The sequence below is a fragment of the Etheostoma cragini genome, chromosome 23 (assembly GCF_013103735.1).
Source record: "Etheostoma cragini isolate CJK2018 chromosome 23, CSU_Ecrag_1.0, whole genome shotgun sequence".
NCBI lineage: Eukaryota > Metazoa > Chordata > Actinopteri > Perciformes > Percidae > Etheostoma > Etheostoma cragini.
Genome location: NC_048429.1, coordinates 3,376,917 through 3,404,412, shown reverse-complemented (window position 1 = coordinate 3,404,412; position 27,496 = coordinate 3,376,917). Strand labels below are relative to the sequence as shown.

Sequence of the window (27,496 nt, the reverse complement as noted above, 5' to 3'; positions counted from 1 at the left end):
AGTAAAATAAACACCTAGATGTGCATTTTCAGTGTTTTTTCCCCACTAATCTGAAAGAGTAGATGCAATATAACCCATTTTAAGATCGATCAGTGCATGAAAGAAACGTTCTGCCTGTAGTTTTTCACCCTAACCAGATGCTAGCTGGTAGCTTACTGTTTAAAATTTAACAAGACAGATTTGAAAGTGGTATTTATCTTCTCATCCAACGCTCTTAAAAAAAAAAGTGTAATCCCCGAAAAATATCAACCAATCACTTTCTCCAGCTTCTGAACCCTTGTGTTGTCTTCCTGTCAACCATGAACTTGTCCTTCCAGGTCAAAATTGAATTGAATTGAATTGAATTTTTTTTAACCTGAGCTAGTTTAATAATACGTTTTACACTTATTCTTAAAATTCATGGTCAACAAGCCTCATTTATATCAAATTATACATACATACGTTTTTAGTTAAAAAGGCAGTAATTAAGAATTATTTTGACTAACCATTAAGATCAGAGGATGTTGAGTGGATCACAGATGAGTAGATGTCAAAGTTTAGTCCGGATACGGTTTTGTTTTGAAACCATTAAAAAAAAAAAGGAATTAAAATGCTATTAGATTAAATTAAAAACCTAAACAATTCAATGAAAGTAATCCTTAATTTTACCTGAAGAACGTTGTCTGAAATCATCCATGTTATTTTTGGGCGATTTTGTTGAAAGAAATCAGAAGAGAGGCACACAATGAACAAAATCATTTTAATCAACTTTTTTTTCCTTTCTTACAAAAACATTTTTAAGGAGCTCAAAATGAAGAATTTTTCATTGGGGAACATAAAGTGGCAGCAACCATTTCAAAGATATTTTAAAAAATATCAAAGAAACAATGACTAGGGGGCCAGAGTGCAGAGGCCCCACCCGTTGCGACAGAAGCCCAACATAAAGATGCAGATGCCCGGTGTTTGTGTGAAGATGTATGTGTTTAGCAGAGATTCCTGGCCATGCAGTGGCCCAACCACTTCTTGAACGCATCAGTAGCATTTGTGCTGAATGTAACTCGAGCACTAAAGAACTGGAGGCTCAGAGTGGCGCAATCGAAAACTTAAGAAATGAAAAGAGGTTTTCCCCACAGTCACCGTTTCCTTGAATATGGGGGGTGCACTAGATTCAGCAGCAGCAGCTGGCTTGACAGTTTTGAAAGTTCTGCAAAGCGAGGTCCGCAGGAAGTTGCAAGAAACTATAATGTTTCCTCCGACATAAATGTGTTGGCTTGTTTTTAATTTCTGTGGGTGATGACAAAAAAAAAACCTCAGAAAGCCAATCCTTCTTCCTTGCAAGCTGCGAGCGGTGCATTGTGGGTAGAATGCAGTAGCATTCGTCATCCCTCACAGTCCTTTTTAAAGCGCTTTTCTGTCGTTTCTCTGGAGGAGTTGCTAACGGGGCGTGGAGGTGCTGTGTGGGGGTGGGGGGGGGGGGGGGGGGGGGGGGGGGGGGGGGGGGGGGGGGGGGGGGACGAGGAGGTGAGGTGCTGTTGACGGGTGGAGTCAGGCGATCAGTAGTCGTCTCCCCGGCTCACCACCTCCTTGCACGTGGGCCTGAGCAGGATGGTGTGCTCGAACTGAGCGGTGTAGCAGCCCTTGGTGTCGCAGAGGGGGGGGTAGGGGTCCACGATGCCCAGGTCGCACAGGTTCTTCAGGGCCATCAGGTATTTGCTCTCGCCCAGACGGTCCAGCCAGCGCCGGCAGAACGCCAACGTGCCAAAGTTCTCGTTGATAACGTTCAGCAGGTGCTTCGCTCGGGGCAACCTGGAGACGAGGTAAGTGTCCGTTATTTAAGACCGCAATTTAAATATGAACAGCTCTACATTGTAGAAGATTCAGTCTGTTTCTCTGGTAGATGCACGCCAACTTCATCAGTACAAGATAGCCAACTAGCGCTAGCCACCTGGAGTCATGACAGTTTATCTAGACGACAAAGAAATCCCCAGTAGGTGTATGATTTATGACTAAGGGGCGTGGTTGTTGACACAAAATGTGTCAATCAGATCTTCAGGATTTGTATCAGACTGTTAACAATATACCAACATTAAATAATAGTTATGTTTTTTGTGCAGCAATGCATCTTAAAGGCAGACAAACTCTTACCTGATGGGGACATGGCCGACGTCAAAGTTCTTCATATAGTGAGAGCACTCCATGTCGTCGTGGACCATACCTTTACCCGTGCTGCCAAATGTCTCGATGGCGTAAACTTCTCCCTCCTGCAGTGTAAAAACAATCAATCAATAGCGGAACGACTAAAGAATTTTTTTTTTAAAAGCCTCTGAAGTTATCAAACATGAAGGGCTCAAAAGACAGAGTTAGGTCTGAAAGTAACGGTTATTTTTCATTGTTGTTTCATTTCACTAATCGAATAGTTGTCTGGTCAATAATGTGGTAAAATGTTAAAAATGTGTTTCCCAAAGGCCAAGATGATGTCCTCAAATGTCTTGTTTTTTTGCAGTCACTAAAGAATTCAGAAAATATTCACATTTAAGAAGTTGGACTCAGAATCTCCCATTAAAAAAAGACTCAAACAATCAAGAGATTTGTTTTATTTTCAAGTCGGTGAGTGTGGCCAGGGTGGAGCAGGGGTGGAGCAGACACACATGTACCGAGAGGTTTATGCCCTGATGCAAAGGTCCCGGGTTTGAATCTGACCTGTGACCATCTTCCCCCCCTCTCTCCCCTTTTTCAGCTAACCGTTCTCTCAAAAATTAAAAGGTGGAAAAGCCCAAAAAACAATCTAAAAAAAGTGGGTGATTAATTTAATGGTTGACGTAAGTAGTTAAAGTAATCGATGAATCTCTGCAGCTCTACAAACAGCTAGATTTGCAACATTTTAGACTTCACTCGCACAGATACAGATATGAAAAATCCTGATAATGCAAATATCCGAGCCATGATATTGCGTATAGTGAGAGCGGTGACCGTCATGACTGACTCACCTCCATTCTTGTTGCTTCTCCTCCTTTAACGATGGGCACAGTCTTGCCAGCGTGTATTCTGTACTGACCGATCGAATGGCCGTTCAGGTTGCGGATCGGCTTCACTGGACAGGAGATAATAAACAAAACAAACAGACATTAAAATATTTATTAACACATTAAAATATGAATTGAAGGGGGGGGGGGGGGGGGGTAAAACTATTGCACTGTTGTGATTGTACTGTTTATTTTACGAGATTTAGGTAAACAAAGCACTTCATACACAAGATTCTGGTGTTTATTTTTATTAAAATAAAGCAACGTAATCAACACAAATTTTATCAACATTTTAGGTACTAGAAGTGTCGGAGCAGACTCGGTCTCAGCATTAAAGGACTCAGACAAAAAAATTCACTTAATCGGGGCGTCCCTACTGTGCAGTGTGTAGTTTGACCATTTACCTTGGTATGTTTTGCCATCCAGCTCGACCTCGTAGGACTCCATCACTTCTTGAATGGCCTCGCCAACGTCACACAGACGCACATCGATGCCAGCGTTCTGCAACAAACAAACAGGAAGTCCTGAGCTGCAGGGAGACTCAGAGAGAGAGAGCCGAGTTTGTGCATAGGGTTGGGTATCGTTTGGATCGCTACGATTCCTACACCGAATCTTGAAAAACTGAAAAGATCAAATCCACTTTATGGAAGTTATACTATGCAAATTGTTACCTCAGTTTTTGTCTAGAGAAATTTACCTCAATAAATGAGAATATTTTTTCATTTTTCTACAAAATATGAGTGTCTTGCTTGTTCTCATTTTGTACAGGAAATGGAAAATTATTGAAACTTACTATATTAACATTTATACATACACACAAACACAAACACACACACACAACTGGCTAACATTAGGGTAATATGTTTACTACGCCCACGTGCAGTGAATGGTTAATATGCTTTTCGTCCTTTCCGGTGAGCCCAGAGGGAAAATATGGCATTTTAAAAGTAGTCTACATTTACGGTAGCTAGCTTACAGTAGACTACAGAGAAAACGTGATCATTTTACGTCCGTTTTGGAACGACAGAGGGAAAATATTCCAGTCGACACATTGAGTGGAACCAAAATGAGGATCCAAAATTTGCGTTCTAGTCCGGTCTGATTCCTACCGGTTGCGTAGTGGAACCAGGTTTTGGTACCCAACCCTATTTGTGTAGTAGTCATACTTTGATTCCAGTATTGGTGGCGTCTCTCACAGCCTCCAGCAGCTTGTCAAACTTTGGATTAAATGTGACAGTGAAGGCACAGTCAATGATTCGCCCTGCAAACAGACACCAAGCAGAAAGCAGAGCATCCTTTAGACGAGGTACTCCAAGCTGATTTGGGTTTTTAGAGGTTATTTTTCCTCTATGTCAAACATCCAGCAGCAGAATATTAGAAAAGCAGATGGCAATTTGGTCTTTGCCACATTTTAAAAAGCATGATTTCAAATGTTGACAAAAGATCAACATTAACAGTAAGTATAATGATACAGGATAGTTGGAAAACAGTCTTCTTTTTGTTGTGAGAAGCAAAGTATATTTGAGCCCTCTAAATGCTACTAATAATTGGTTCTGACATTCCAGCTAACCACTCTGCAAATCTTTATCCTGCCTTTTTTATTTCTGCATGTATTTTTTCTTAAAGGCAGCTATTTGTTTCTATTTATGTCTGTATAGTAAAAACAAAAGTGTGTAATCACACACAGAATAGATCTGTCTTAATCAATCTGCACTTACAACAAAGACTGAACTTTTTTGGGAAAATTATAACCGCCCATCCTGTTTTAAGTGTAATGAATTTCGTATCAGTGCCAAGTTCCAACAGTCAGACAACTGATTTTCATTCTTTTATTGTAAAAAAAAGTGAACCATTAGCGGCCTGAAGTGTAAATCTGTAGTGGAAGCTGCTCTATCTATCCATTATGGATTAAGAGTGGTACTTCAATGCATCGCTTTTCATCAGCACAAAGAGTAGTAGAAGCAGCACTTTGTTTCCTGTGGTACCGTTAATGTGCGTGCCGAAGTCGATCTTGCAGACGTCGTCGTACTGCAGGACAGTGGTGTCTCCGGCGTTGGGAGTGTAGTGGGCAGCACAATGGTTCAGGGAGCAGCCGGTGGGGAAGGCCAGGCCGGCGTTCAGCCGGTCCTCCTTTATCAGCTTACGAGAACAGTCCTCCAACCGCTCACTGGAGGGAAGGGTGATGGACAAAAGGAGTTCAAAGCAAAAAACAATTAGTATGCAACAGAGCAAAATAGCTCAGAACGCAGCTTTGGAACAACTCTGTTGAGTTGAGAGGTGTGCAAAGGCTGGCACTGTGCCTGCCCCCCCCCCCCCCCCCCCCCCCCCCCCCCCCCCCCCCCCCCCCCCCCCCACTTCAACTCTCCCGTGCCCCCTGAGGTAGGGCCTCACAGTTTGAATACCGCCCGTCTAGTTCCAGATAGCCACATAACAACAACAACAACAACAACAACAATAATAATAATAATAATAATAATAATTATATTACTGGATAATACGGATTGAACAGATGAGCGCAGCCTCACCAGATTTCAATCATGGTCATGCCGGGTTTCATGAAGCCGCGGACGTGCTGGCGGACCTGTCTGTGGGCCTCGGCCGCCTGTCTGAAGTCGTTCCACATCTCCTCGTTGGCTTTATCCAGAACTCGCTTCTCCTCGCTGCTCGTACGCCACGCTGCACTGCGACTGGGCAAAGAACACAACAACACACTTTTTTTTGTGGAGCAATTCTGGATAGTCAGAGGTGAAATTAAGCATTTTAACACGGCAGGCAGTACCTGGTTTTACATCATTAAAGACTTGTAAGCCATAGGATAACTATCAACAGACCACGGTCAATGAATACATCTGCACAGAAGCACAGTACAGTGTAGTACTGTAGACAGCTGCAAGGTTATCCCCAACATTTTAAATAACAGGCTAATTTAAACATGATTTTTGTAAGAAGTTTTACTGCTAATATAAACACCTGCACACAACATCAACTAGTAGGATTTTTAGTACTCTCAAACTAAATGTCTGCCCTTAAAGACCTGAAGGCAGGATACTATCAACCGACTTGCAAATACTCCCCTCTGATTTTGTTAAGTCAGAAGTTACAACGTGCTTTACAGGAAGAAAAAAAATGAGGGAACAACAGACGGATAAGACAAACAATATAATATAACAGCAAGCATAAATGTAAAAGATGTATAAAATCAAGAAAAGGCCACAGAAATGTTTAATTTAAAGATACATTTTAAAGATTTGGCTTTCAGAGTTGTAAAGCAACGGCAGCAAAAGCCCGATCTCTTTAAGCTCCGACATGACTGATGAACCGGGTAGGAAACTAGCCCGAACATTAATAGAGGTGTAGGTGTGTGTGCTCTTCTTACCCATCCTGTACGATGGGGTATTCACACTCCTGTCCGATGGGGAATACTCCACTCGGGTATAACTCACAGATGGGCACAGATGGAGGATCAGTCTGACATTTGGCTGATAGGAAAGGAAAAAATAAAAAATAAAACACTCCATCAAACCGACTCTGCGTTTGAATTCAGGCCAGACAGCAAAACTTCAGCTGGGAACAGATTGCTCTTTTCAACTGAGTTTATAAAACAGTCAGGGACATTCTTCACAGCACTGCAGCACATATTTTGCAGCGCTAACAAATTAAAATGTGGTCAACTTACGTCCTTTCTTCTTCTTTTTCTTCTTCTTCTTTTTCCCTGTCGCATTATCTCCATCATCTCCATCTGTGCAAGTCAAGATACTGCTGTTACACCAACCACCATGCGATGTGTTGAGATTGTTTTAGTGAGAAGATGATGTGTGTTGTATCAGGTGTTAAGACAATCACCTTCCTCGCCATCCTCCTCTTTCTCTTTGTCTTCTATGGCCTGCTTCTCCAGCTGTTTGGTCACCTCGGCCACTCCATCAGCCTCTGCAGCAGCAAGAAGATCGTCAACGACAACTACACATAAACCGTCCAAGCGATCAACTAGCAGCGGTTAAAAATACATCCGTCCATGTGTGTGTTCATAAACATGTGAGTAGACTGGTATAAATATAGATCTGCATTTGGGTGTGTTACGTTTATATTGACGTTTCCATGTTTCTGCTCATCCTGTTCAGGCTCATTAGCACTAAAGTGCGCTAACCACATGCTAACGCTCGCAACAGTATTATAAAGCTCACAATGACTGTGTAACCTGGACCTAATTCATAATGGGAAATGAATGTGTGTACATTAACAATAATAAATTGAATTTATATAGCGTTTTTCAAGAAATTAAAATATGCTTTACAGGTCATGAAGATAAAAACAATGGAAAACTAACTAAAACAAAGCAAAACAAGATTCAGGCACATTAAACGAATAGTAACCCTATCTGTCAGATTGAAGCGTATCTCATCGTTCCAACATCGAATCGTATCCCATGCATCTAGATACGTATCAGACCGTCTTATAATGGACAGATGCACATTTAGCATTGACACCTTAGATCTATAATAGAGATATAGATTTAATCCTTAAGCGGCCTACACACTGCTCTGCTTCGGCAGTTCCCCTGATTTCCTGGGTGGGGGGAGCAGTGCCGCCCACCCAGGCGCTGCGCTACCCCCGGCGCCATGCACTGCTCCGAATCGCCGCTGGGTGCTGCGCTCAAAGTTTAAACTATTTCAACTTTGACCTGGTTGCCGCTGACCTTTCAAGGCGCAACCACGGGTGCAACCCATTGCAGAACGTTCCTCTGCCTCTTTGCCTTGCCTCATGTGTAGGCGGCTTTAGGTATTGAAATTAAGCACTGAATGACAAGGCATTTTTCAGAACTTGATACTATGGAGGCAATTTGGTCAGTGCTTAAACGTCTCTAAGTTCAGTACCCAGCACTAGCCGAGAATGAAGGAAAAACGTAACCGGTTGTCTACTAGGTAGGCAAAATAAATACTTTATCGCTCTCTATACCCATTACAATACTTCATGACCTCAGGGTTGTCAACTAATACTAGGTACCACTTTACAATCTTTATGTGACGCACTTTTGCTGTCATTTTCAAGTAAGGTAAGGCTCAGCAACCCATTCTGACTTAAATAGATCTAAGAAAGTAGAAACACAGGATTGAAAACTGTATTTGATGACCCCCGTATAGCTCAGTTGGCAGAGCGGGCGTCCTTATATAGAGGTCTACTCCTCAACGCAGCGGGCCCGGGTTCAACGCCGACCCGCGGCCCTCTGCTGCATGTCCTTCCCCCATCTCTCTTCCCTTTTATGTCTTCAGCTGTCGTGTCAAATAATGGCTAAAAATGCCCACAGAGTAAACTTTAAAAAGAAAAGAAAGAAACTGTATTCAACATGGATTCGTCACATGACTGACACCGGCCTCTCTTTATAACTTCAGATAGAGAAGAAAGATTTGGTTGAGGCATCCCAATCAAAACCGTCAAACTCTACAGCACTCATTCATTTGTATTTGGTTATGTAAATCATACATGATTTGAAGTTAAGGAGAACACCCTTTACAAAGAAAAACAATAATAAATGTGTTGTGAGAGACTGCCAATGTTCGGTAGTTGTACATTAATTACTGCTTGCTCAAAGTGTGAGCTGCTCTGCTACTCACACAACCATTATGGATGCAGAGAGGGAGGGCTGGGCGATATGGAGAAAATCAAATATTACTATATTTTTGACCAAATACCCCGATATCAATACTGCAACGATACAGTGGTGCTGACACTTGGCACTTTGACAAAATAATTGCACAATGAGATTTTTGATAAATAATCATCAGTAATGTGGAACCCACAAGGCAAGTGGGAGAGAGGTCGGCCAAGAAACACCTGGCGACGCGACCTTGAGGCTGACACCACCAAGATGGGCTACACCTGGAACCAGTTAGAGAAAATGGCCCAGGACAGAGGACTCTGGAGAGCTGTTGTTGTTGGCGGCCCATACCCTGGTAGGGGTAACGGGCAGTAAAGTAAAAGTAAAACAAGTAAATGTGGATATGATGACTAAGTGGGTAAAGGCTAATAATAGAACAGTTACTACAGTCTGGTAAGATCAGGCAATGACATAACTTTACTGTAATGCAGCCTTTAAAACCACGGTAAGATAACACTTATGCCATATTACGATATTCAAAACCTAAGACGATATCCAGTCTCATATCACAATATGGATATAATATCTATATATTGCCCGGATTTTTAAGGAGTCAATAGCAAAACTATGGTTGACTCAGCTGTGGAAAGTGGAGTTTACATACTTAATTGACACTGCTTGCTTTCACATAGTTCTTCACAACCTCCTTCAACCTAAACTCAACACTTGTCTCTGGTTTTCTTTAAGAGTTTAGGACTCACTTGCTAAAAGGGTAAAAACAACTGTTTCTTTCTCCACAACATGTAGGTAGTCAAAGTTGTGATAATACAGAACTTATGTCGATGTATTTATTCAGCAGGGAGCATTGTTATCACAACGCACAATTAATACAAAATAAATGTCTCTAAAGTTTGGTACGAAAAAAATGTATGTGGATCATAGGTTCATCATGTTTTAGTGTGAGTTATTTTTTGAAAGAAAGAAAGCCTCCTTTGGATGTGCTTTTATTACATAATAATTCGCTTAAACGGGGAATTACGAAACAGGAAAACTTGGCTGAGGCTCAATGCAGTTGGCAAGGAGAACCGGAGCATTTAGATCCGCAGATTCTCGCGTTTTCTCTAAACAAAATTAAAAAAATAAGCAGTATATTACTTCCTGTGTCAGCTGTTTTAAATGTCACCGTCCCTGAATGAGCTCTGACTAAAGCACGGGGTGTTTTATAAGGCCTGACAGCAAGAGCCCCCACACTGCCCTGAACCCGCATGGCTAATAACGATAAGCGTCAGGTCAGAACTTTTCCGACACCGTCCTTCCGGCGTGACTTTTAAAATAAACATCAGTTGGGTCACTTGGGTGTCAGTGAAAAATATAATGCAAAAAAAGCAAGCTATGACTGTCAAAAACAAAAAAGACAAACTTACCAACATTAATATTACTTGTTAAATGTTAATTATTTAATACATGACATTGTTGTAAAAGGGTGCTCAAGAGACAGGTTAGCCAGAATCTGGAAATCCAAATTAAGTTGCCATATTAAAAAAAGAAAGAAAAAAAATCAATATAAATTGTTGTACAAACTTAATGATACAAACCTTGCAAGAAATAGGAATCCACATTACATTCAATGGATTAATAACAATGACATGTTCCGTACCATTTCAATTCTGGTTAATAAATTGATCATCATCCCGAAAAAAAGAAAGTGAAAACCTTTATTTTGAAGGCCATTTCCCCTCATTTCCGATTTCGTTACAGCTAACTGCTGCTGTCTCGACGCAGCTGTCTGGTTGTAGTGTTATAAGCAACATTAGCTCTGCTAGCTTGTTAGCAAAAAAACTGCTCAAGCCAGCCTCACCTGTCGTTGCGGACTTGTTCTTCTTCTTCTTTTTCTTCTTCTTTTTTGCTGCCTCCCCGACGGGGTCGGCCTCTTCTCTGTCGTCCGCCTCCCCGTTCAGCTCCCGGTCCGGGACGGGTTTCTGGTCCGCTACCTGCTCCGCAACCACGTCCGCCATGATCGCAGGCGCTGCTGGAAAAGGAAGCGCTAGGGACTGTGGGAGTGCTGTGTGTGATGCTGCCTTTAGGGACACTCGGTTTTTTCACAATTTATATCTATCCTAGTCATCATGTTCTTCTTCTTGTTATTCTTGGCAGTGTTATTACTAGTAGTCGTTATATCAATAAGCTACTATCATGTAAACTATAGTAAGGAACTTGCATTATGTAATCACAAAATAAACTGTAATTATTAAGGCTGTTGTGTAATAATGCAGTAAGTTAGCCTTCAGGGACCTTGAGCATCTAAGGCTATATAATTGTCTGGTTTCACTAATTGTTTAACAATTAAATGAGTTGCACACATTAATTATATGTTTTAATATACAAAATTGCATAGAAGATTCTAAGTCTAAGTTTGTGTTGTCTTTTTCATTCTGCTCTAATGAACTAAGTGCTGTTTTGTTAAAGTAAAACAACATCTTAAGAGAGTCAGTTCCTGGTACAGGTCTGTTTTATTTTTTATTTTTTTATTTTTTACCAAAATAACATTTCATAGCATTCGTGACTGGACCTTTAAAATCGCATCGGATCTTAATAGGAGCACCTGAAGGCAGCACAAAGTAAAACATGCCGAATCAGCTGAAGGTGAGCTCGTGCACTGCGTGAGCCAAATGAGGAGTGGGTGAGGCATAAACTGATAAACTGCACATAATAAAATATGATGAAAATCATATCATCAAACATAAAAAGGGTAACATTTGCTAGGCTAAAAAAAATAATAAAGGTGTGATCTGTGAGCCAAAACAATCAAACTAAACACTAAAACAGTCCGTAGCATCATTTATGGTTTTAAGTTAATTTTCACAAAAAACTATATGCATCAAAAATCCTGCTTTATTGCCCGAAGAAAGTGCCAGTCACATAATTGACCACTAGGGGGCGAACCTGTAACAGTTAGCAATCTAATAAAAAATAACGTCACTAATACAATTGTGTGGTGCTTTATATTTAGAAAGCATTTATGCCACTTGATGCACAGTTGCACATGAGACAGTTTCAGTATTTGTTGCGTTTGTTGGAGTCAAATCCTTATCTGGTGGTTTAAATGGCTAACATGTGAAGAGGTAGAGTTACTGAAATATGGGGTTTCCCTTCTTAAGTGTATTAAATCCCAAGACAGGGGCACTTATATGTTAAGTCTTTAGTCCACTTCACCAGGTCTGTGTGTGACTCGCCATAGCCAGGAATGGCTGTAAACTGGAGCACCAGCTGTTGTGGGTGAGACAAATGCAAAATCTCACAAAACATATCAAGTAACTCACCAAACCTGTTTCTCTACCCGTGCCGTGAGAGCCTCTGAAACACGAGCGCCACAAAAGACTTCAGGATACATTGAACACTTCCAGAATGGTATTTTATTTCAAGTTGGAAAATGCAGGAGGGGGGTCGATCTCACCCAGAGAGAGGGTGCAGGAAGGCAGACATGGTGACAAGAAAGACTGGGAAGATGAGGTGGGTGGGACATACACTGGGACTGTCAGACTTATGGCAACTTAATAAGAAGCATAAAGTTATACATTGCCCTCACAAGAGAGAAATACAACTTTTTTTTATTACTATACCCGTACAGCTATTTGATTTAAAAACCTCACAGCAGCACACAGTTCAGTCCATAAAGTGTAGAGTCATAAACAAGTCTTTCTGATCTTTCCTCCCAGTTTGATACAACAGTGTTGTATTCGAAATAGGATTGTGGATGTCGGCTATGTGTCCGACCGCCATTGTGTCCAGTCAGACGGTAAGTAGGGAGATGGATCGCAGAAAGGGCCAGACAAAAATAAAGAGCTGATAGTAAAAATAGCATTCTACTTCCTTTTGTTGAGGAGCTCCATCTCAAACCTAGCGTGACTCGCATGAACTTGCCTTCTAGACTGTAGTTTTTCACCTGAAACATTCATACCAACTGCAGTAGTGGAAATATTATTTACCCAAGTGCTGTACATAAGACCAATTTAAGCACCGGAAATCCAAAAACAAAAACAAAAAAACTTCGCTTTGTTTAATAAATACTCTGAAAAGGGCTATTATGCTTTAAGAGTACTTTTTTTACACTTTAACTCCATTTTGTTGACCATGTTTAGGTTCAGTTGAATTCTAAATGCAATACTGTTACTTTTAACAGAGCATTTTTACACTGTGGCATACTCGCTTTCCTTTTATTTCTGGATGTTTCATAAAGCTCCAAGATAAGCTAGAAATTTGTCGCATAAGAGGATTTTAAAATCAGCCACACAGCTGTTTGCATCTAACTTTGCCTTCTGCCTCAACACAGAGAAGCACCATTCTTTCTCAGAATATTGCTCTTATAACCTTTCAACTCCCCCAGCGCACAACGTCCTAAAAGTATTTTTAAGAAACTGTCATTTTTTTCTCTCAAAGAATCGGATCACATCATTACACATTCTGTTTTATGTATAAATCCGATGTTTCCTACAATCTTTGTTTCCAGACATACTGAACGACTGACCAATACACACTGTGTTGATGTCACCAGGTTTCTGCAGACAGTTTGGTCTACGGGTCTGACACTATAAGGTCATGTTTTAGTGGTTCTGGTACCTGAGTTTTAACAGCAAAAGAGCAGTAAGAATTGTGGGTAATGTACAGAAAAATGGACGGATGGGTATCGACAGAGTGTCGGTACCCGATCTGTGCTGCAAGATGTTTGCGCATGCGCAGAGGGTTTACGACACAGCACAATCTGTTCCACGCCGTTAGCCTAAGCCCCCACCGGGGAGCTAACGTTAGTTAAGCTAACAGCTAATTTGGCTTTATAGTTATTACTGTAAAGTCTTAATTTAGCTGTAGCCTGCTTTTCCCAGTGTTTAGTTTGAGTTAACGTTATTTTAGACGGAATCAAGCTGTCAGCTAGTGGTTAGTGGAATTAGCTGTTAGCTAAAATAACATTAGCCTCCTGGTGGAGGCTAACGGCAGACCGCTACAACTATGACCGGAAGCGTGGAACAGATCGTGCTGTGCCGTAACTCCTCGTAAAACAAGATTATCATCTGCGCATGTGCGAGGCAGATCGTGCAGGGAGCACAGATCAGGTACCGACAGAGTGGTGTAAGTTTGAAAATGCATCCACACAAGAAACAGTTAAGATGTAACACGGACCCATCGGTAGAAGACACCAAGACAATCAGACATATATACAGTCTCTGCTCAGTGCTAGGTTAAAGCAGCGGGTTTTTTAATTCAAGTCCTTTTCAAGGGTTTGACAGTCGCCCTCCTCTTCGTCCTCCTCCTCATCATCATCGCCAAACGTCTGCTCCTCCATGGCGATGAGCGAGTGCGAGCGTGCCGCCACCTGAGCGGCGAGGGCGGAGCTGAAGCTGAGAGCCTCTGGGCCGTGGAGCTCCGTCAGTCTGTCCATCACAGTGACGGCAGGGACTTTAGGCTTTAAGAAGCAGTCCAGACCGTTCTGGCCCTCCTCCAGGACACCGTCGTACTGGTGGAGCTCAGCCGCTCCGCCTCCTCCTCTGGTACACACCGACGTTCCTCCCAAATCCCCTTCCTTCTCCTCCAAACCACAGCTGAACTCCGTCACCGGCTCTGCGAAGGGATCAGGCCTCACCCGGCCATCTTTTCCTTCCCCTTCCTCCCCTTTGTTTCCTGCCGAGCACTCTGGAAAGTGGTTTCCTTCTTTGACGCCACTTTCTATAGATCCCAGAGAAGTCGGAGCGTCTGACGGGTTTGTGGCAGGATCCAAACTCTCACTGGGAGCTGAAGGTGTCACAGCAGCTGCACGACAGAAGAGGAAATATATATTACTTAGGGTTGAACTCATATATTGATTTCCAGTTTTAACCTTGGATTAGAAATCTCATATGGGCAAGTCAGTCCCAGACTCAATTCAAGAATATTAACAATACCAGCAAAAAATCACCACCAGTCAAACTCTAATGTCCTCATCTATAAATGACCACAGGAGAGAGGTGACATGGGGTCAGCACAGACCTTGGTCGTTGAAAAGCAGCTGCTTCCTCTTCATCCTCTCCCCCTCTGACGCACGGAAGCCCAGCACGGCTTTGAGCTCCGACAGGACGCGACGGGACTCCTCCCTCTCCCGGCGCTGCCGCTCCCGTTCCTCCGGTGACAAGATGTCAGACCAAGACCCTCTGCCTTCACCGTCGGATTCTGAGTCAGACACGTAGGCCTCCCACTCCTGGTCCAAAGAAACAGCAGGGGAGGTTGACAACAGGGAAACAGATCAGGATGGAGAATGACTGTTTCATGGTAGTTTTAAAGGCCACATAATAGGGACATAAGTCTTGACTGTGGAGAAGAAATATCGGCGTAAACTGACAATGCGAGATGTCAAGTGGCCATTACTTCTTACCTGCTCTTCTGGCACAGGGTCTCTGTCCAAGATCAACGGGTAGGATGGAGGAGGAGCAGGAATCTCGGTTTCAGGAGTACCACACTGCTCCGGACCCTCAGCATAACCTGCAGAGATGGTGTGCGTTACTGCAAACCGACTGTCATTCTCTGGCTGGTCTGTTTCTTGTCCAACATTGCGAAGGAGCCACTTCCACCAACTGTTAATAGTCTTGAGTCATGGTAAAGGAAGGAGGAAGCTGGCGCTAAAAATAAGCCCTGTGTAAATATGGAAACTAATATACTACTAACGGTGATGTCACTGTTATATTTAATGAACAGCCATGTTTGTGTTGGAACCAGCTCACCTGGACAGGCGTTGGCCCGTCTCAGCATGCGCTCCACCTGGCAGATGGTGTCCTCCCAGCAGCCGGTGCTGGCCTGCATGTGAGGCTGCAGCTGGTGCAAGCGGTCACTGAGGTCCTGGTAGCCCTCGAATGTCAACTCCGCCGGTTCCTTGGACACCATCAGCTTCTCCAGGTCGTCCTCCAGGATGATCATCCTGTCGATATCAAAAACAGAAGAGGAGGAGGAATGTTGATATTGACAGTTAGGCAACTTTTACGATACAGGTGAACAGAGTGCTAGACTTGGCTGCTTTAAATTAGGTTTATATCTAAATGTTAAGTTTCACAAACATGACATCCAAACATAAACGGGGGAAAAGAGCATCAAAATGTAAGTTCTCATTTACAAACTAGGATTGTGATTACTTGCTGTTTTAAAAAAAAAATTGTTGTTAGGGAGTCAATGTGTGGTAAGTACTATAAACTTTTAAGAACTATTAAACTTCCATAGTAGAGGTGTACGATTTGTAATTCACATTTCTTTACTTTGTACTAATACTGCTTTGCTGGTGGAATGACCCAATTTCCTCTCACTGGTCATTAAAGTATCATCTCCTCTTATGGGAAGTGTAGAATGAGGGCAGTCAGGATTATGAGTGAGTGAGTGAGTGAGTGAGTGATTGAGTATATATATGTGTATGTGTGTGTGTGTGTGTGTGTGTGTGTGTGTCTCACTCGCTGAGCAGGGCCTTGAGGTGCAGCTGCAGGCTTCGGATAGAGGTGTGCAGGGTGTTGAGCTCTCGGCATTTCTCCCTCGCTCTCCCCGTCCTGTCAGAGCCTGTCGTCCTAGCATGGGTCTCAAAGTGTCGGTGGAAGTCGTAGCTGCGCTGCACTTCGCAGAGGCAGCTGCCCAGAGCGTGGTGGAGGGGCTCGGTCACAGCGGCGATGGAGCGGTGCAGCGGGGGAGGAGGTGGGGTGGTGTCTTCGCTGGGTTCGCCCTCTTCTGGCTCTTCTGTTCTTCGGTGTGACAGGAGAAGAGCAAGTCGACGGAAACATTCAGAGCTTTGTCCCACCCACAGCTGGAACAGCACCTACAGGGCAAAACAACAAACATCTGCTGAACAACATGTATGCTTCTAAGCCCTCATCACAGAACCAGGACCATTCCTTTTCTTTGGCTCTTTCAGCTGTCAATCGTTGCTTGTTTAAGTCCTTTTAATTCAAGAACCAAAATTAGATCAATTCATGACTAGCAGCAGAGAAGTGGATAAAGTAGATTAAGATTATAAGATTCTTCCGGTTCTTGTTGAGAGGTATCTGAGAAGATCATTACCACTATGATGTAGCAGTCGGTTAGCTTAGTCAAGCCAGGAAAGAGGGGGAAAGAGCCTTACCTTCAGGGCAGGCAGGCTGTAGTCATCGGTCAGCTCCTGAGCCTGCTCGTCACCCAGGTGTTCGATCCCCAGGCCGAGTCCCAGTTCCTTCAGAGGCACCGCAGACACATAGTTGGTCACGTTATCGATCTCAGAGTTCAGAGGGAACGTTGAGGGGGGGGTTAAGGACACATCACACTTCTTTGTGCTTCATAAAAAGATTAACTCCCATAATTATAGATTTATGCTGGGTATTTTCCTATTTCAAATAGCATGTTAATGCCTACAAGAGTCTACAAATCGTCATCAACTGAATAAGCAAAAGAAGTCAGGGGATTTCCAACCTCAATCAACATTCTCTTCATGCTGAGCAATAGCTGTTAACCTCAAAAAAACAGAAACCAATGACATTTTCCCTCTTCACACACACACACACACACACACACAATTCTATATATATACACATATGTATATTTGTGTGTGTGTGTGTGTATATATATATATATACACACACACACACACACACACACACTACCGGTCAAAAGTTTGGGGTCACTTACAAATTTCCATTTCACTCCATTATACACAGGATACCAGCTGATCTGGGTGGGTGGCTGATCTTTAATGCAATATCTACATTTCCCATTATCAGCGACCATTCATCCAATGTTCCAAATGCTCATTTTGTTTACTAATCTGATATCATTTTAAAAAACTAACTAAGAAAACATTAAACAACCCTTTTGCAATTATGTAAGCACATAATGTAATCTGGAAACTGCTGCCCTGGTTAATGTATGTGCATCTGACAGTTTATCACAAAAGGGTATGAGTTTTAGCAGTCTGCTTTATACTAATAACGCCAATCCCTTACCCGCTGTGTCACTAGCAAGGAGTTCCAAAATAAGAACACACATTTTTTTGTTATTAAGTCTTTATCTCAAGTTAAAGGATATGCCTTGAGCATGTGACAGGTGGCTCTACGAGACGCTCTGAAGGCCGTCCGGAGCGCCCGGTACAGGGCCTTCCTCAGTCCGATCAGCTGCTGGCCTCGTGGCACCGCCCCCGGCCCCGCCCTGCTAAAGGAGTTGGCCGCACTCACCCTGTCGAGCAAACTTGACAAGTGAAATGTGATACAACTGTGGAGACGTCCCAAAGAGGCAGGGGGGCAACACGCAACACTGAACACCACATGACTAAAGACGACACACAAAACTAACCAACAAACTCAGACAATGAGCGCTGACACAGGGGTGTAGAAAACACAATGGCGTTGTGATGAACAAGACAATATGATGTGTTAATAAAGGAATAGTTTAGGAAATACTCTTAAATCCCTTTTTTACCAGGAGTTACATGACAAAATCGTGAGCACTCATGTCTGTGTGCAGCTGGTTAGCTACGCTGAGCACAAAGACTGGTAACAGGGTCAAACAGCTAGAATGGATCTGTCCAAATGTAACAAAATCCATGTACCAGCACCCTTTCAAAGCTCAATAATTAAAGTCCTATATCTTGTTTGTTTAGTTCGTACAAAAACTACTAGGACCGTCTGGTAGGCCTTTCAGATTCAGGCTAGCAATGTTCCCATTTCCTGTCTTTATGCTAAGCTAAGCTAACTGGCTGCTGGCAATGGCTACATATTTTCTTTCAAATTGACCCGTTTTCCAATATCAATGTTCTTTTAAACTACCCAAAATAACATGATTGATTCCACACAACACTTTTTAGAAAGTACAAATCTCTACTTTCATTAATTTTGGGGCGTCTTATTCAATTTTATGAAGTGTTTTAAAATAGTTTTGAGTAAAAGTTGACATAATCCACCCTTTGATTATCCATCAACATACATTCCTTTAATTTTAGTCTAAATAATTCCTAATTTCTGCTTTTCTAACACAAGGGTTAAAGCTCCATTGGGTAATATTTTGAGTTGATTCTTAGCAAAAGCCTAATTGTTCTTTCACAAGTATGAGCTCATTCATTCATTCGTAATTACTTCCATCAACTAACGAAGTATTCTCATAAGCATAGAATCTGCCATTCAGAATACATATGAGCTATGTTGCGCCTCCATCTTTAAATACATTAGCCAAAGAGGGACATACCTCCGCGTGTCGCGCTTTTACCCAGTGGCCCCGCGGCAAACGCCAGGGGGAGATTACTCACGCCTGCTCGCAGATTTATCAGCCTTTTTAAGATGGAGGATCACGCTGATACTTTACTAACGTTAGCTGGCATTTGTTTGGGAACCTGATAGCTGATGCTAGCAATGAAATGGAACCAAAATAACGAAAACATTAATCTTTTATTGCACTGGAAGGAACACGCATGGATGAAGTCGTACTTCTTGGAATAATACGGCCACCTTGGGATTTACAATGTGATCGGAAAGGGAGGGGCTAGAATATAATATTCAGTTGGATGTCATATACAATTTCACCTTTAGATGGGAGAAATTCTTACACAAAGTAGCTTCAAGTGATTAAAGTATGTGCTTTTATAGACAATGCTAAAGCTATACACACAGACAGAGACAAATGGTGTCTAAAACAAGAGCTGACATAAATAATAAAACACCTACAGACACACTACCTGAGAGGATGTAACTTAAATAAGACATCGCCAAAAAAAGAGTGAATCAACGGAGGAGGTTTGAACCAAGCAGTGACAGTAGGAGACATGACAGGAAATGCACATGAAGGTTCTGAGATTGGGTGATATGCATGTAGGTAAACATAAAAAAAGCACACTTACAGGGTGAACCCTCTGGAGATGACCTCCGTCTCCTGCACCAGGCGCAGAGCTTTACGAGACAGCCCGGTCAGAGTCTTGCTGTTGTGGACCAGAGTCTGGATCTGCGTGGCCTGTGTGTGGACGGCTCTCTGCATGCGGCCCCTCCTCCACAGCATGACTCCCCTCAGTCCAAGCCAGCCCAGCAGAGCCAGGCCCCACGGCGCTGCCGCCAAAGACCACAGGCCCTCAGAGCAGAGACCCACTAGCACTGCAGCCAGGCCGAGCAGCCCCGTCATGTCCCTGAGTGTGGACAACAGGTGAGTATACAGGTTAGATGAAACTGCAACACTACATGCCAGGAGTCTCCCTTCAATAAGACACTATTAGAATCAATTCATAACTTAGTTTTTTTAAACTTTGTCATCTTTGTAGCATCCCAAGAATACCAAAGCTGTAACAAATACATATATTAAATTGATATAAGTTCTGCTGTTCATTTTACACCATTAAATGAAAATATTTTATTGTTATATTAGTAATGCTGTAGATATAGATACTAGTCTTTTGCATCTGTGTTTTGTCAAATTCAATTTTCTTGTCTTGTCAGAAGGTGCTCTTTTTGCAGGTCTTTGTTGAAAACTTCAGCGCTTACCCTAACTAATAATGTCAAAAGTTATATACCCAAAATATGGACCTCCGGAAGAGTAGCTGATGTTATGTATCAGTTAATGGGGATCCTAATAAAATCAAATCAAATCAAATATAGATTGGATGGACTAAGTGGAACACTCCACAATATCACACGATCCAAAATGTTCTCCCTGCAATACATGACCTTTAAGAGCCTTTCCTTCCAAAAACTATGATAGTTTACTAAATGTTTAATTTTACTATTGTTGTCAAGGCCATAGTTTCAGTTTGTACTGGGGTTGTATTGGAATGCATTATATTCTCTTGCCTAGCCCATCCACTGTGGTCTTTATGTATTTTTCCCCTAACAATGTACCATAGGGAGGGCTTGGCTATGAGGCTTGGTCTGGGCAGGGTGCTCGATCGGCTGGATGAGCCAGAGACGGACGAGCCGAGGGTGAGCAGACTCGGGTCTAATAGCTCGATCAGCTCCACATCCTCCTGCAGTAGCACGTCTTGGTCCAGAATGCACTTCACAGAGTACTGGCCAAAGACACGGTCCTACAAGAGAAAGACAAACACATTAAAGAAAAGTGCATAAAACAAAGAGATGCCTTTAAATGTAAAACAAGAGTGAAGTTGCTGGTTTCAGTGCCAGCATTCCTTTCCGTCTTCCCATTCTACCTACCAGCTGCTGGCCCAGCTTATGAGATGCAGCCGCCTGGTGAATCGGACTCCATCTCCACAACGCTTCAGCCAGTCTCCAGAAGCGTCCTCCCTGCACATCACAGACAGGGAAAAGGTGATAAATCAGTTATTTAAGTAACGACTCTGTTCCAGTTTTATTCGGGGCTTTCCATTATTTTAGCCCACAAAATAAGTGAAATATATTCCAGATTAAAATACCAAATGACATTTTGGTATGCTTCCTTTAGCTTGGCTTTATTTCCAATGATTCACACAGCTAATAAATATCAACTGCACATACACACACCAAATTGTTGACTGTCTGGCCGATTGAAGTGTGGAATGGGACACACAGGCAGATTTACACAAGAGACATCTTAACCCTTGTATTGTCTTCCATCAACCAAAATTGACCTGGCTTGGTTTGCCTGTTATAAAGCATGAAGTAGCCTGTAATTATTCCCCATTTCTGTTTTACGTCTTCTTCTACCAACTTGATTCCAAGTTATTACCATTAGCCTACTCGTTTTTACGCTTCTGTTTGGAATGTATGATCATTGCACCTCATTTACACAGAATGATGCCAAATCTTTGGGTAAAATTTGTCAATATTCTAGTATTAATAAATAGTAAGATCAAAGGAACATATGATATTGTATTATCACAGATTTTGACCCAGGTAGACCATGAAAGTAGTGATCATCAATATATATTTTAGTGTTGCATTTTATTTTTGGCCAAATTTGACCCAAGACAACACAAGTGACTTGCATTCTTTTCACTACAGATCAGTTTTTTTTACAACTTACAATGTGTACACACACACACACACACACACACACACACACACACACACACACACACACACACACACACACACAAAAAAGGAGTTTCCAAGGAGACAAACTCTTTGAGGCAACAACAATAAGTGCTATGTGTGTTTGTAAAAAAACACTCCAGGTCCTTATATAGCTCGGCTGTGGCACAAAAACCACATAGATTTGTTAAATTTCCATTTTGGTGTTATAACTACATTTTTACATTTTCTGCAACAATAAAACTAAAGCTTTTATTCTCTGAAAATACCCAGTTGACAGATGAAGAAGAAGCTCAGCTTTGGTAATAGAAAAAGAAACAAGTTTGTACGCCTTTCAATGGAGACACTACACAGAAACAAATACACACTTCTGTTTTATTTCTTGCTTCTAAGAAGTCTCTGCAACGTGGACTCGCACAGTACACGGTCTGAGACAATCCCAACCAGAGTGACATAGTGCCCAACATTTTAAAGTGTGTTGACATTTCAATGCAGAGCAGTGTTTCTGCTAAATAGTGAAGTGAAGAGCTAAATAACCTATAAAAATCCCTAACTGTGTAATAGTCTAATCATGAATGGGATCTATTATTCTAACTAATCTGCTTAGAGTGTTGGGACTCATTTTAACCCTTGTGTTGTCCTTCAGGTCCCCGGGACCCGTTCAGTTTAAATGACTTTTTGTATTGGCCTGCTGTTGACTTTCAGGGCCCCCGGTGACCCTTGCGTACTGTGATGTCATTTCTGATAAAAGAAAGAAAGAAAGAAGAAAGAAAAACTGATAAAAGACACATGATAATCCTGGAGAAACCAGCATCCAAAACATCCTGTGGCGTGTGTGTGTGCGCTCCAGGCAGGGGTTATGGATTCAGACTGGCCAGCCTGTGCGCTGACCCCATTCTGTGGGGTGAAGCACAAGTGTTATTATTCCAGTGGCCGCAGTAGTATTGATTACTTATTTGAGATTGAGTTTCAGCACTGGGACATTTGCACAACAGTCATCAGCCTCCAAGTAGGCCACAGCCCCTTTTCCGTCTTCTCTGTAGTATCAAAGCGACTAATCCTACCACAGAGATGATGTAAACCATGCACAGATTAACTCACAGAGGCCTGCACTCTCACTACTGTATGACATCCTGCCACAGTCCGTTCCTGCTCCTGGTGTCATGCAGAAAATGCTCCAGCTTCCAGACACTGGACTGATCGCTACTACGTCAGTGGATGGACACACACACACACAGCACAGATAACTGCATATTTAAAGTTTCCATGACATGGTGCTCTTTGGATGCTTTTATATAGACCTCAGTGGTCCCCTAATACCATATCTGAAGTCTTTTTCCTAAAATTCAGCCCCAGTCCCACAATGAGCTTTCCTTAGTATGTGCCAGTCTGTAGCTTTTTAGGAGGAGAGAGGGGTGTGGCCTTAACCAACTGCCACTTTGCTCGTTTGAAAGCCATGACGTCTCTCTCTCATGGGTGGGCCGAATTCTCTGGGCGCCCAAAGGAGAGAAAGGGGAGTTAACATTGCCTCTTATGATCTCATAAGGGGCAGGATTCCAGATCGGTCCATTTGAGCTTTTATTTTCTCAAAGACAGAGCAGGATACCCAGGACTCCGTTTACACCTATCAGCGTTCTAGCCACAGGGGACCATAGGCAGGCTGGGGAACTCGTATTAAAGTTAAATAAACTCAAAGTGAAATTGTCATGCCATGGGACCTTAAACAAATCTATAAGTAAAGCATGAAGTGTTTTGAGGGAATATAAACTGGTAGATTAAAATGTTGTACTCTGTTTAGCTCGCCTCTGGCCCCGCCTATATCAGATACACCGATGTGATTGGGGCAGCTCTGCTACAAGGGTGTAGTTAATGAGCAGCATTACTTGATGCCAGAGTAACTTGCTGAGCACACTGTGCTCTCGTGAGAACTCTGGATTTCCAGGGTACTTCCACATACAAATTTATTGACATGACATCCAAATGATTAGCATTTCAGGTCAAGGACATTCACGTATACAGCACATACCACAAATGTGTATGTGAGCTGTGTTTAGAAAGACCTTTTAAAGGTAATAAAAAAAAAAAAAAAAAAGTGTCCATGTGAACGAGGCGTTTTGACGCGGCTCCGACTCTATCTGAGCTCCAGGAAACTGGACTCACAGGGATGACCCAAAAGCTTTCCTATCTCATCTGAATCCCTCATCCTCCTTAACTTCTTAGAACAACAGCGCACCAGAGAGGAAGCATGACACGTACGGAAAGATCCTGAACGAAAAACAAACACAAAACTGTTTCCCGTCGAACTAAGAGAGGGAGAACGAGGCGAGGCAGAGTCATCTGATCCTGAAGCTTCCCAGGAAAAGTCAGTCATCAATAAAGATTAATGCAAGTGGAACTCAAATTCCACAAGTTCCTTTGATTGCAGAGGTGAAGTGCACACTGATCCAAAAACAAGTATACATATGTATGAATAGCAACAAAACGCAAACAATTTCTAAGGAGGATGTTCAGGAATTACATCAGAGGAGAGCAGAGTGTGGTCGCCGTAATCACATTTAGACTATCTCGTCTAAAATCGGGACAACAGCAGGAGAGAGATGCAGAAAAGGAATCTGCGGTGTGTGTGTGTGTGTGTGTTAGCCTTGTTGCCATGCTTTGTCTGATTAAAGTGAAGCAAAGAAAACCAGTGCACATAACGGTCTGAGGGTGATTGTTTGCCAATATGTGTCACTGTTTAAAGTCAATAGTCAAATTAATTACTTTCTGTGACAGACACGCGTAGACAGACACACACCGCCCCGGGTCAGGCATGCAGACTGTTGGAATAGTGATGGAGTAAAGGCTGTTTTATGGTTCTGCATCGAATCGACTGCGTACCCCCCCAGACCCATCTGTGTCGACATGCGAACGCCCTCTGCGCCCGCCTTAAACGGCCTTTCGGCCTACCCCCTCAACCTGATGGGGTCTTGATTAATCTAAAGATGCAAATAATCTGTATTTTAATTATTGATTAATATGCAGACCATCTTCTTTAATTGTTTGGTCTCTATGAAAAAGTCAGAAAAAAGTAAAACTGCCTTGTTGCATCATGTAATGTCTTGTTTTGTCCAACTTACCGTCCACAACCAAAGATCATTACAATCACAATGAAACCCAACAGAGAAAACAAGCAAATCCATTTGAATAATATTCTGCATTTTTACATTACATCAAAATGGTTTAAATAATTAACATAGTATCAACATTTAAAGATTAATTGACTAATAGCCTAATTGTTAAAAGAAAGTTCCATCATGTAAAAAGTATATATATATATATATATATATATATATTATGGATTTTGAACTGTTGGTTGGACAAAACAAGCAATTTAGAAGTGTTACCTTTGTCTTGTCTGACATCTTTGTGATGTGTAAATTTGAATGGATTAAGAGTAAACTTTGATATATTTCAGGTTGACTGTATAACAATTTTTCAGGGACTATGGATGTAAAATGTCGCTTTGGCATATTTACAGTCATGTCCACTGGCCATGTCAGATAAATAATAAATAAATAATTACAGCTATTTATCATTGGTCAAAATAATAACCTTTTCTCCAGAAAATGGCAGAACAGGTACATTTCTACACAACCTGAACACCATGTTAGTCTTTTATTAGCCCTTTATTTTAAGATTAGAGCCCTCTGGTTGTTGTTTTAATTATTTCATGATTGGGCGGATGCTGATGGCTGGGTGTGCACCAGGTTTTATGTTTATGCATATCTTTGACTTGGCTGCAATATAAATTTCCCCTTGGGGAAAATAATGTTAAAGTGGAGATAAAAGAGACAAAATTAAATAAATCTGTTCAACTAGTTGGTCAGTTGAGGAAGATGAAAATGCCTTTAGGAGAGGACAGGCATGTGGGATATTTGTGTCAAGGATGGAAGGAACTCACAGAAGTTTTCCGTGGATCTTTGTCAGGAGTGGTGAGGTCTCCCTCTTGTTCGCCATATTCATCGTCCAGTGATGCTGTTGGACATGCCTCGAAGTCTGTGTGCCCTAAATCATGCAGGTACTGGAAAAGAGGGGAGTTCTGCAAAGAGAAAGATAGACTGATTGAGCAATAGAATGATGGATGAGAAGGAGGGGGTGGGGGGGCAAGACATTCAATATTGCCAGATGGAAGGATAGAGGGAGAACTCTGCTCTAGTTTTTCTCCAGAGTAAATCCAAAGGTGTCCTGACTCTGAAAAGCAAGGGAGGTGAATTGTCAAGCCAGTCTACCTTCCCTCAGGATTCATCAGTTGAAGTTAAGGCACCTCACTGAATTACAAGGTGTTCCCCAAGGCTCTGTACTCGGCCCCCTCCTCTTCATCATCTACATCCTCCCCCTCGCTCAGATACTCCACCACTTCAACCTGGACTTCCACTGCTACGCCGACGGCACCCAGATCTACCAAATCCCCCCACAATCCTCCCCTCTCCCACATCAACTCCTGTCTGTCAGCTATTAAAACCTGGATGCAACACAACTTCCTCAAACTCAGCAGAGATTAAACAGAAATCCTCCACAGGGGGTCCAAATCCACACTCAGCAAAATCAACAATCCCACTCTCACCATCAACGGCACCAGCATCTCCCCAGACCCGCAACATTGGCGTGATCTTTGACTCTTTCATTCCACATCCCCCATATCTCCTCCATGCAGCTTGCTTTTCTGTTCTGGCGGGAATGTTGTAAAGCTAAGTGCCTTCACATATGAATCTGTAAATCACTCATACAGATGCCAGGACTGTCTTTGGAGCCTCTGATTGCACCATGGAAACTGGACTAAATCTAAGCACAAGTCATCATGCAATAATCCTATCTACTCATAGAGGGATAAACACAGGTGATGATGTTTCTTACCCTAAACAAAGAACGCTCAGAATCAAATCAGCCACGAAATAAGCAGAGAGGAGGACATCCCATGCCAGAATATGTCCAAAAGATGTCTGACCCAGTTCTCCCCCAGCTGCTGGGAAAACATTACTTAGCATCTTTGCTGTGTTCTGGTGCCTCAGCACAGCTGCACCTCAGTTTAATGTAAATGGCCCACCATAATACGTTATATGCCTAGATAGCAGCAGAACAATTAAATGCTACTCACATGCATTGTCACACGAAGTCGCAGCAGCTCATGTTGTCACCATCCAGACGGAGCTTCGTGTGCGTCAATGATTTTTTATTCAGAACAGACGCATTGGATCTGGTCATCCCCACCCCACCTCTCTCCCAATCTAGTAGCTTATGATGAAACACCAACAACAATGCGCACACTCGCACAGCTCAGCTCCCTCTCATGACCACCAAAGCTCCTTGGCGGAAAAGCAGTTAGCAGTCAGCCAAATATGTGGATTTGTTTTGTATTGCAAATGAATGGCAACAGGGCAAACAGCTGCTTATGTGAAGCTCGCATGCCTACTAGCTTGTTAAGCTATCTGTGTGAGCCATAGAGCTAAGCTGCCGTTAATGAATCGGGAACCCATCGTCTACGTTTACCTCAGAACTCGAAAGGTATGACAAAGCATCCGTAAGTTTCGACTAAAAAAATAAACAAATGGCGGCCGTAATACAAACCTCAAATACCACATCTTCATCAAACTCCTCAGTCATTGCTCTCCGCCATCTATCCACAGCCCGTTCTGCATTCTGAAGTTGTAGGCGACAGTAGTGAGGAACAACCAGCCGTTGAGAAGTTGGTAGTTAGCCGGTTGCTAAAAACGTCGATAAACTACAATTCCCATAATGCTCGTCTTCAACCTCCACTTGCTCGCTAACAAGCAAGTTTGTGCCAGTTAGAGCTCCTCCGCTGGGCGCGAAAGGCAGTGTTCATACCGTTTGGAAAGCTAGGCAAGAAAAGCGTGTAAGGTTAGCGAGAAACATACCGGAAATTGCCTTCAAAATAA

The 27,496-nt window shown here is 42.4% G+C and overlaps 2 protein-coding genes across 5 annotated transcripts; both read right to left on the bottom strand.

Annotated features, from left to right (window-relative positions):
• Positions 1-849: 849 nt before the first annotated feature.
• metap2a (methionyl aminopeptidase 2a) lies at positions 850-10,663 on the bottom strand. Of its 2 annotated transcripts, none has more exons than XM_034863830.1 (12): positions 10,454-10,663; positions 6,846-6,929; positions 6,679-6,741; positions 6,379-6,481; positions 5,528-5,689; positions 4,988-5,169; positions 4,169-4,263; positions 3,407-3,503; positions 2,967-3,070; positions 2,125-2,240; positions 1,493-1,785; positions 850-1,451 (listed from the first exon to the last, which is right to left on the bottom strand). In XM_034863830.1, the coding sequence occupies exons 1-11, from the start codon at positions 10,608-10,610 to the stop codon at positions 1,533-1,535; spliced, it is 1,416 nt and encodes a 471-aa protein (XP_034719721.1). In that variant the 5' UTR covers positions 10,611-10,663; the 3' UTR covers positions 850-1,451; positions 1,493-1,532. The 2 variants fall into 2 exon arrangements, with proteins under 2 accessions (XP_034719721.1, XP_034719722.1); XM_034863831.1 differs by having other exon boundaries at positions 850-1,449; positions 1,507-1,785.
• Positions 10,664-13,805: 3,142 nt separating this feature from the next.
• Positions 13,806-27,435, bottom strand: vezt (vezatin, adherens junctions transmembrane protein). 3 transcript variants are annotated; one of them, XM_034863825.1, is made up of 12 exons: positions 27,168-27,435; positions 25,504-25,641; positions 20,748-20,837; positions 20,436-20,620; positions 19,451-19,729; positions 17,650-17,808; positions 16,715-16,862; positions 16,056-16,411; positions 15,342-15,535; positions 14,996-15,102; positions 14,614-14,821; positions 13,806-14,397 (listed from the first exon to the last, which is right to left on the bottom strand). In XM_034863825.1, the coding sequence occupies exons 1-12, from the start codon at positions 27,201-27,203 to the stop codon at positions 13,847-13,849; spliced, it is 2,451 nt and encodes an 816-aa protein (XP_034719716.1). In that variant the 5' UTR covers positions 27,204-27,435; the 3' UTR covers positions 13,806-13,846. The 3 variants fall into 3 exon arrangements, with proteins under 3 accessions (XP_034719716.1, XP_034719717.1, XP_034719718.1); XM_034863826.1 differs by having other exon boundaries at positions 17,650-17,796; XM_034863827.1 differs by lacking the exon at positions 27,168-27,435 and adding an exon at positions 26,698-26,845.
• Positions 27,436-27,496: the final 61 nt, after the last annotated feature.

Bases quoted from the DNA above. Each gene is read 5' to 3' on its own strand.
- metap2a (XM_034863830.1), bottom strand. From the start codon at position 10,610: ATGGCGGACGTGGTTGCGGAGCAGGTAGCGGACCAGAAACCCGTCCCG. The intron at 6,930-10,453 runs GTGAGGCTGGCT...TTGCTGCTGCAG, and splicing joins GAACAAGTCCGCAACGACAG to AGGCTGATGGAGTGGCCGAG. The intron at 1,786-2,124 runs GTAAGAGTTTGT...CCTCGTCTCCAG, and splicing joins GTCGGCCATGTCCCCATCAG to GTTGCCCCGAGCGAAGCACC.
- vezt (XM_034863825.1), bottom strand. From the start codon at position 27,203: ATGACTGAGGAGTTTGATGAAGATGTGGTATTTGAG. The intron at 25,642-27,167 runs GTTTGTATTACG...TTCTCTTTGCAG, and splicing joins ATGAAGATGTGGTATTTGAG to AACTCCCCTCTTTTCCAGTA. The intron at 20,621-20,747 runs GTAGGTAGAATG...TTTCTCTTGTAG, and splicing joins ATAAGCTGGGCCAGCAGCTG to GACCGTGTCTTTGGCCAGTA.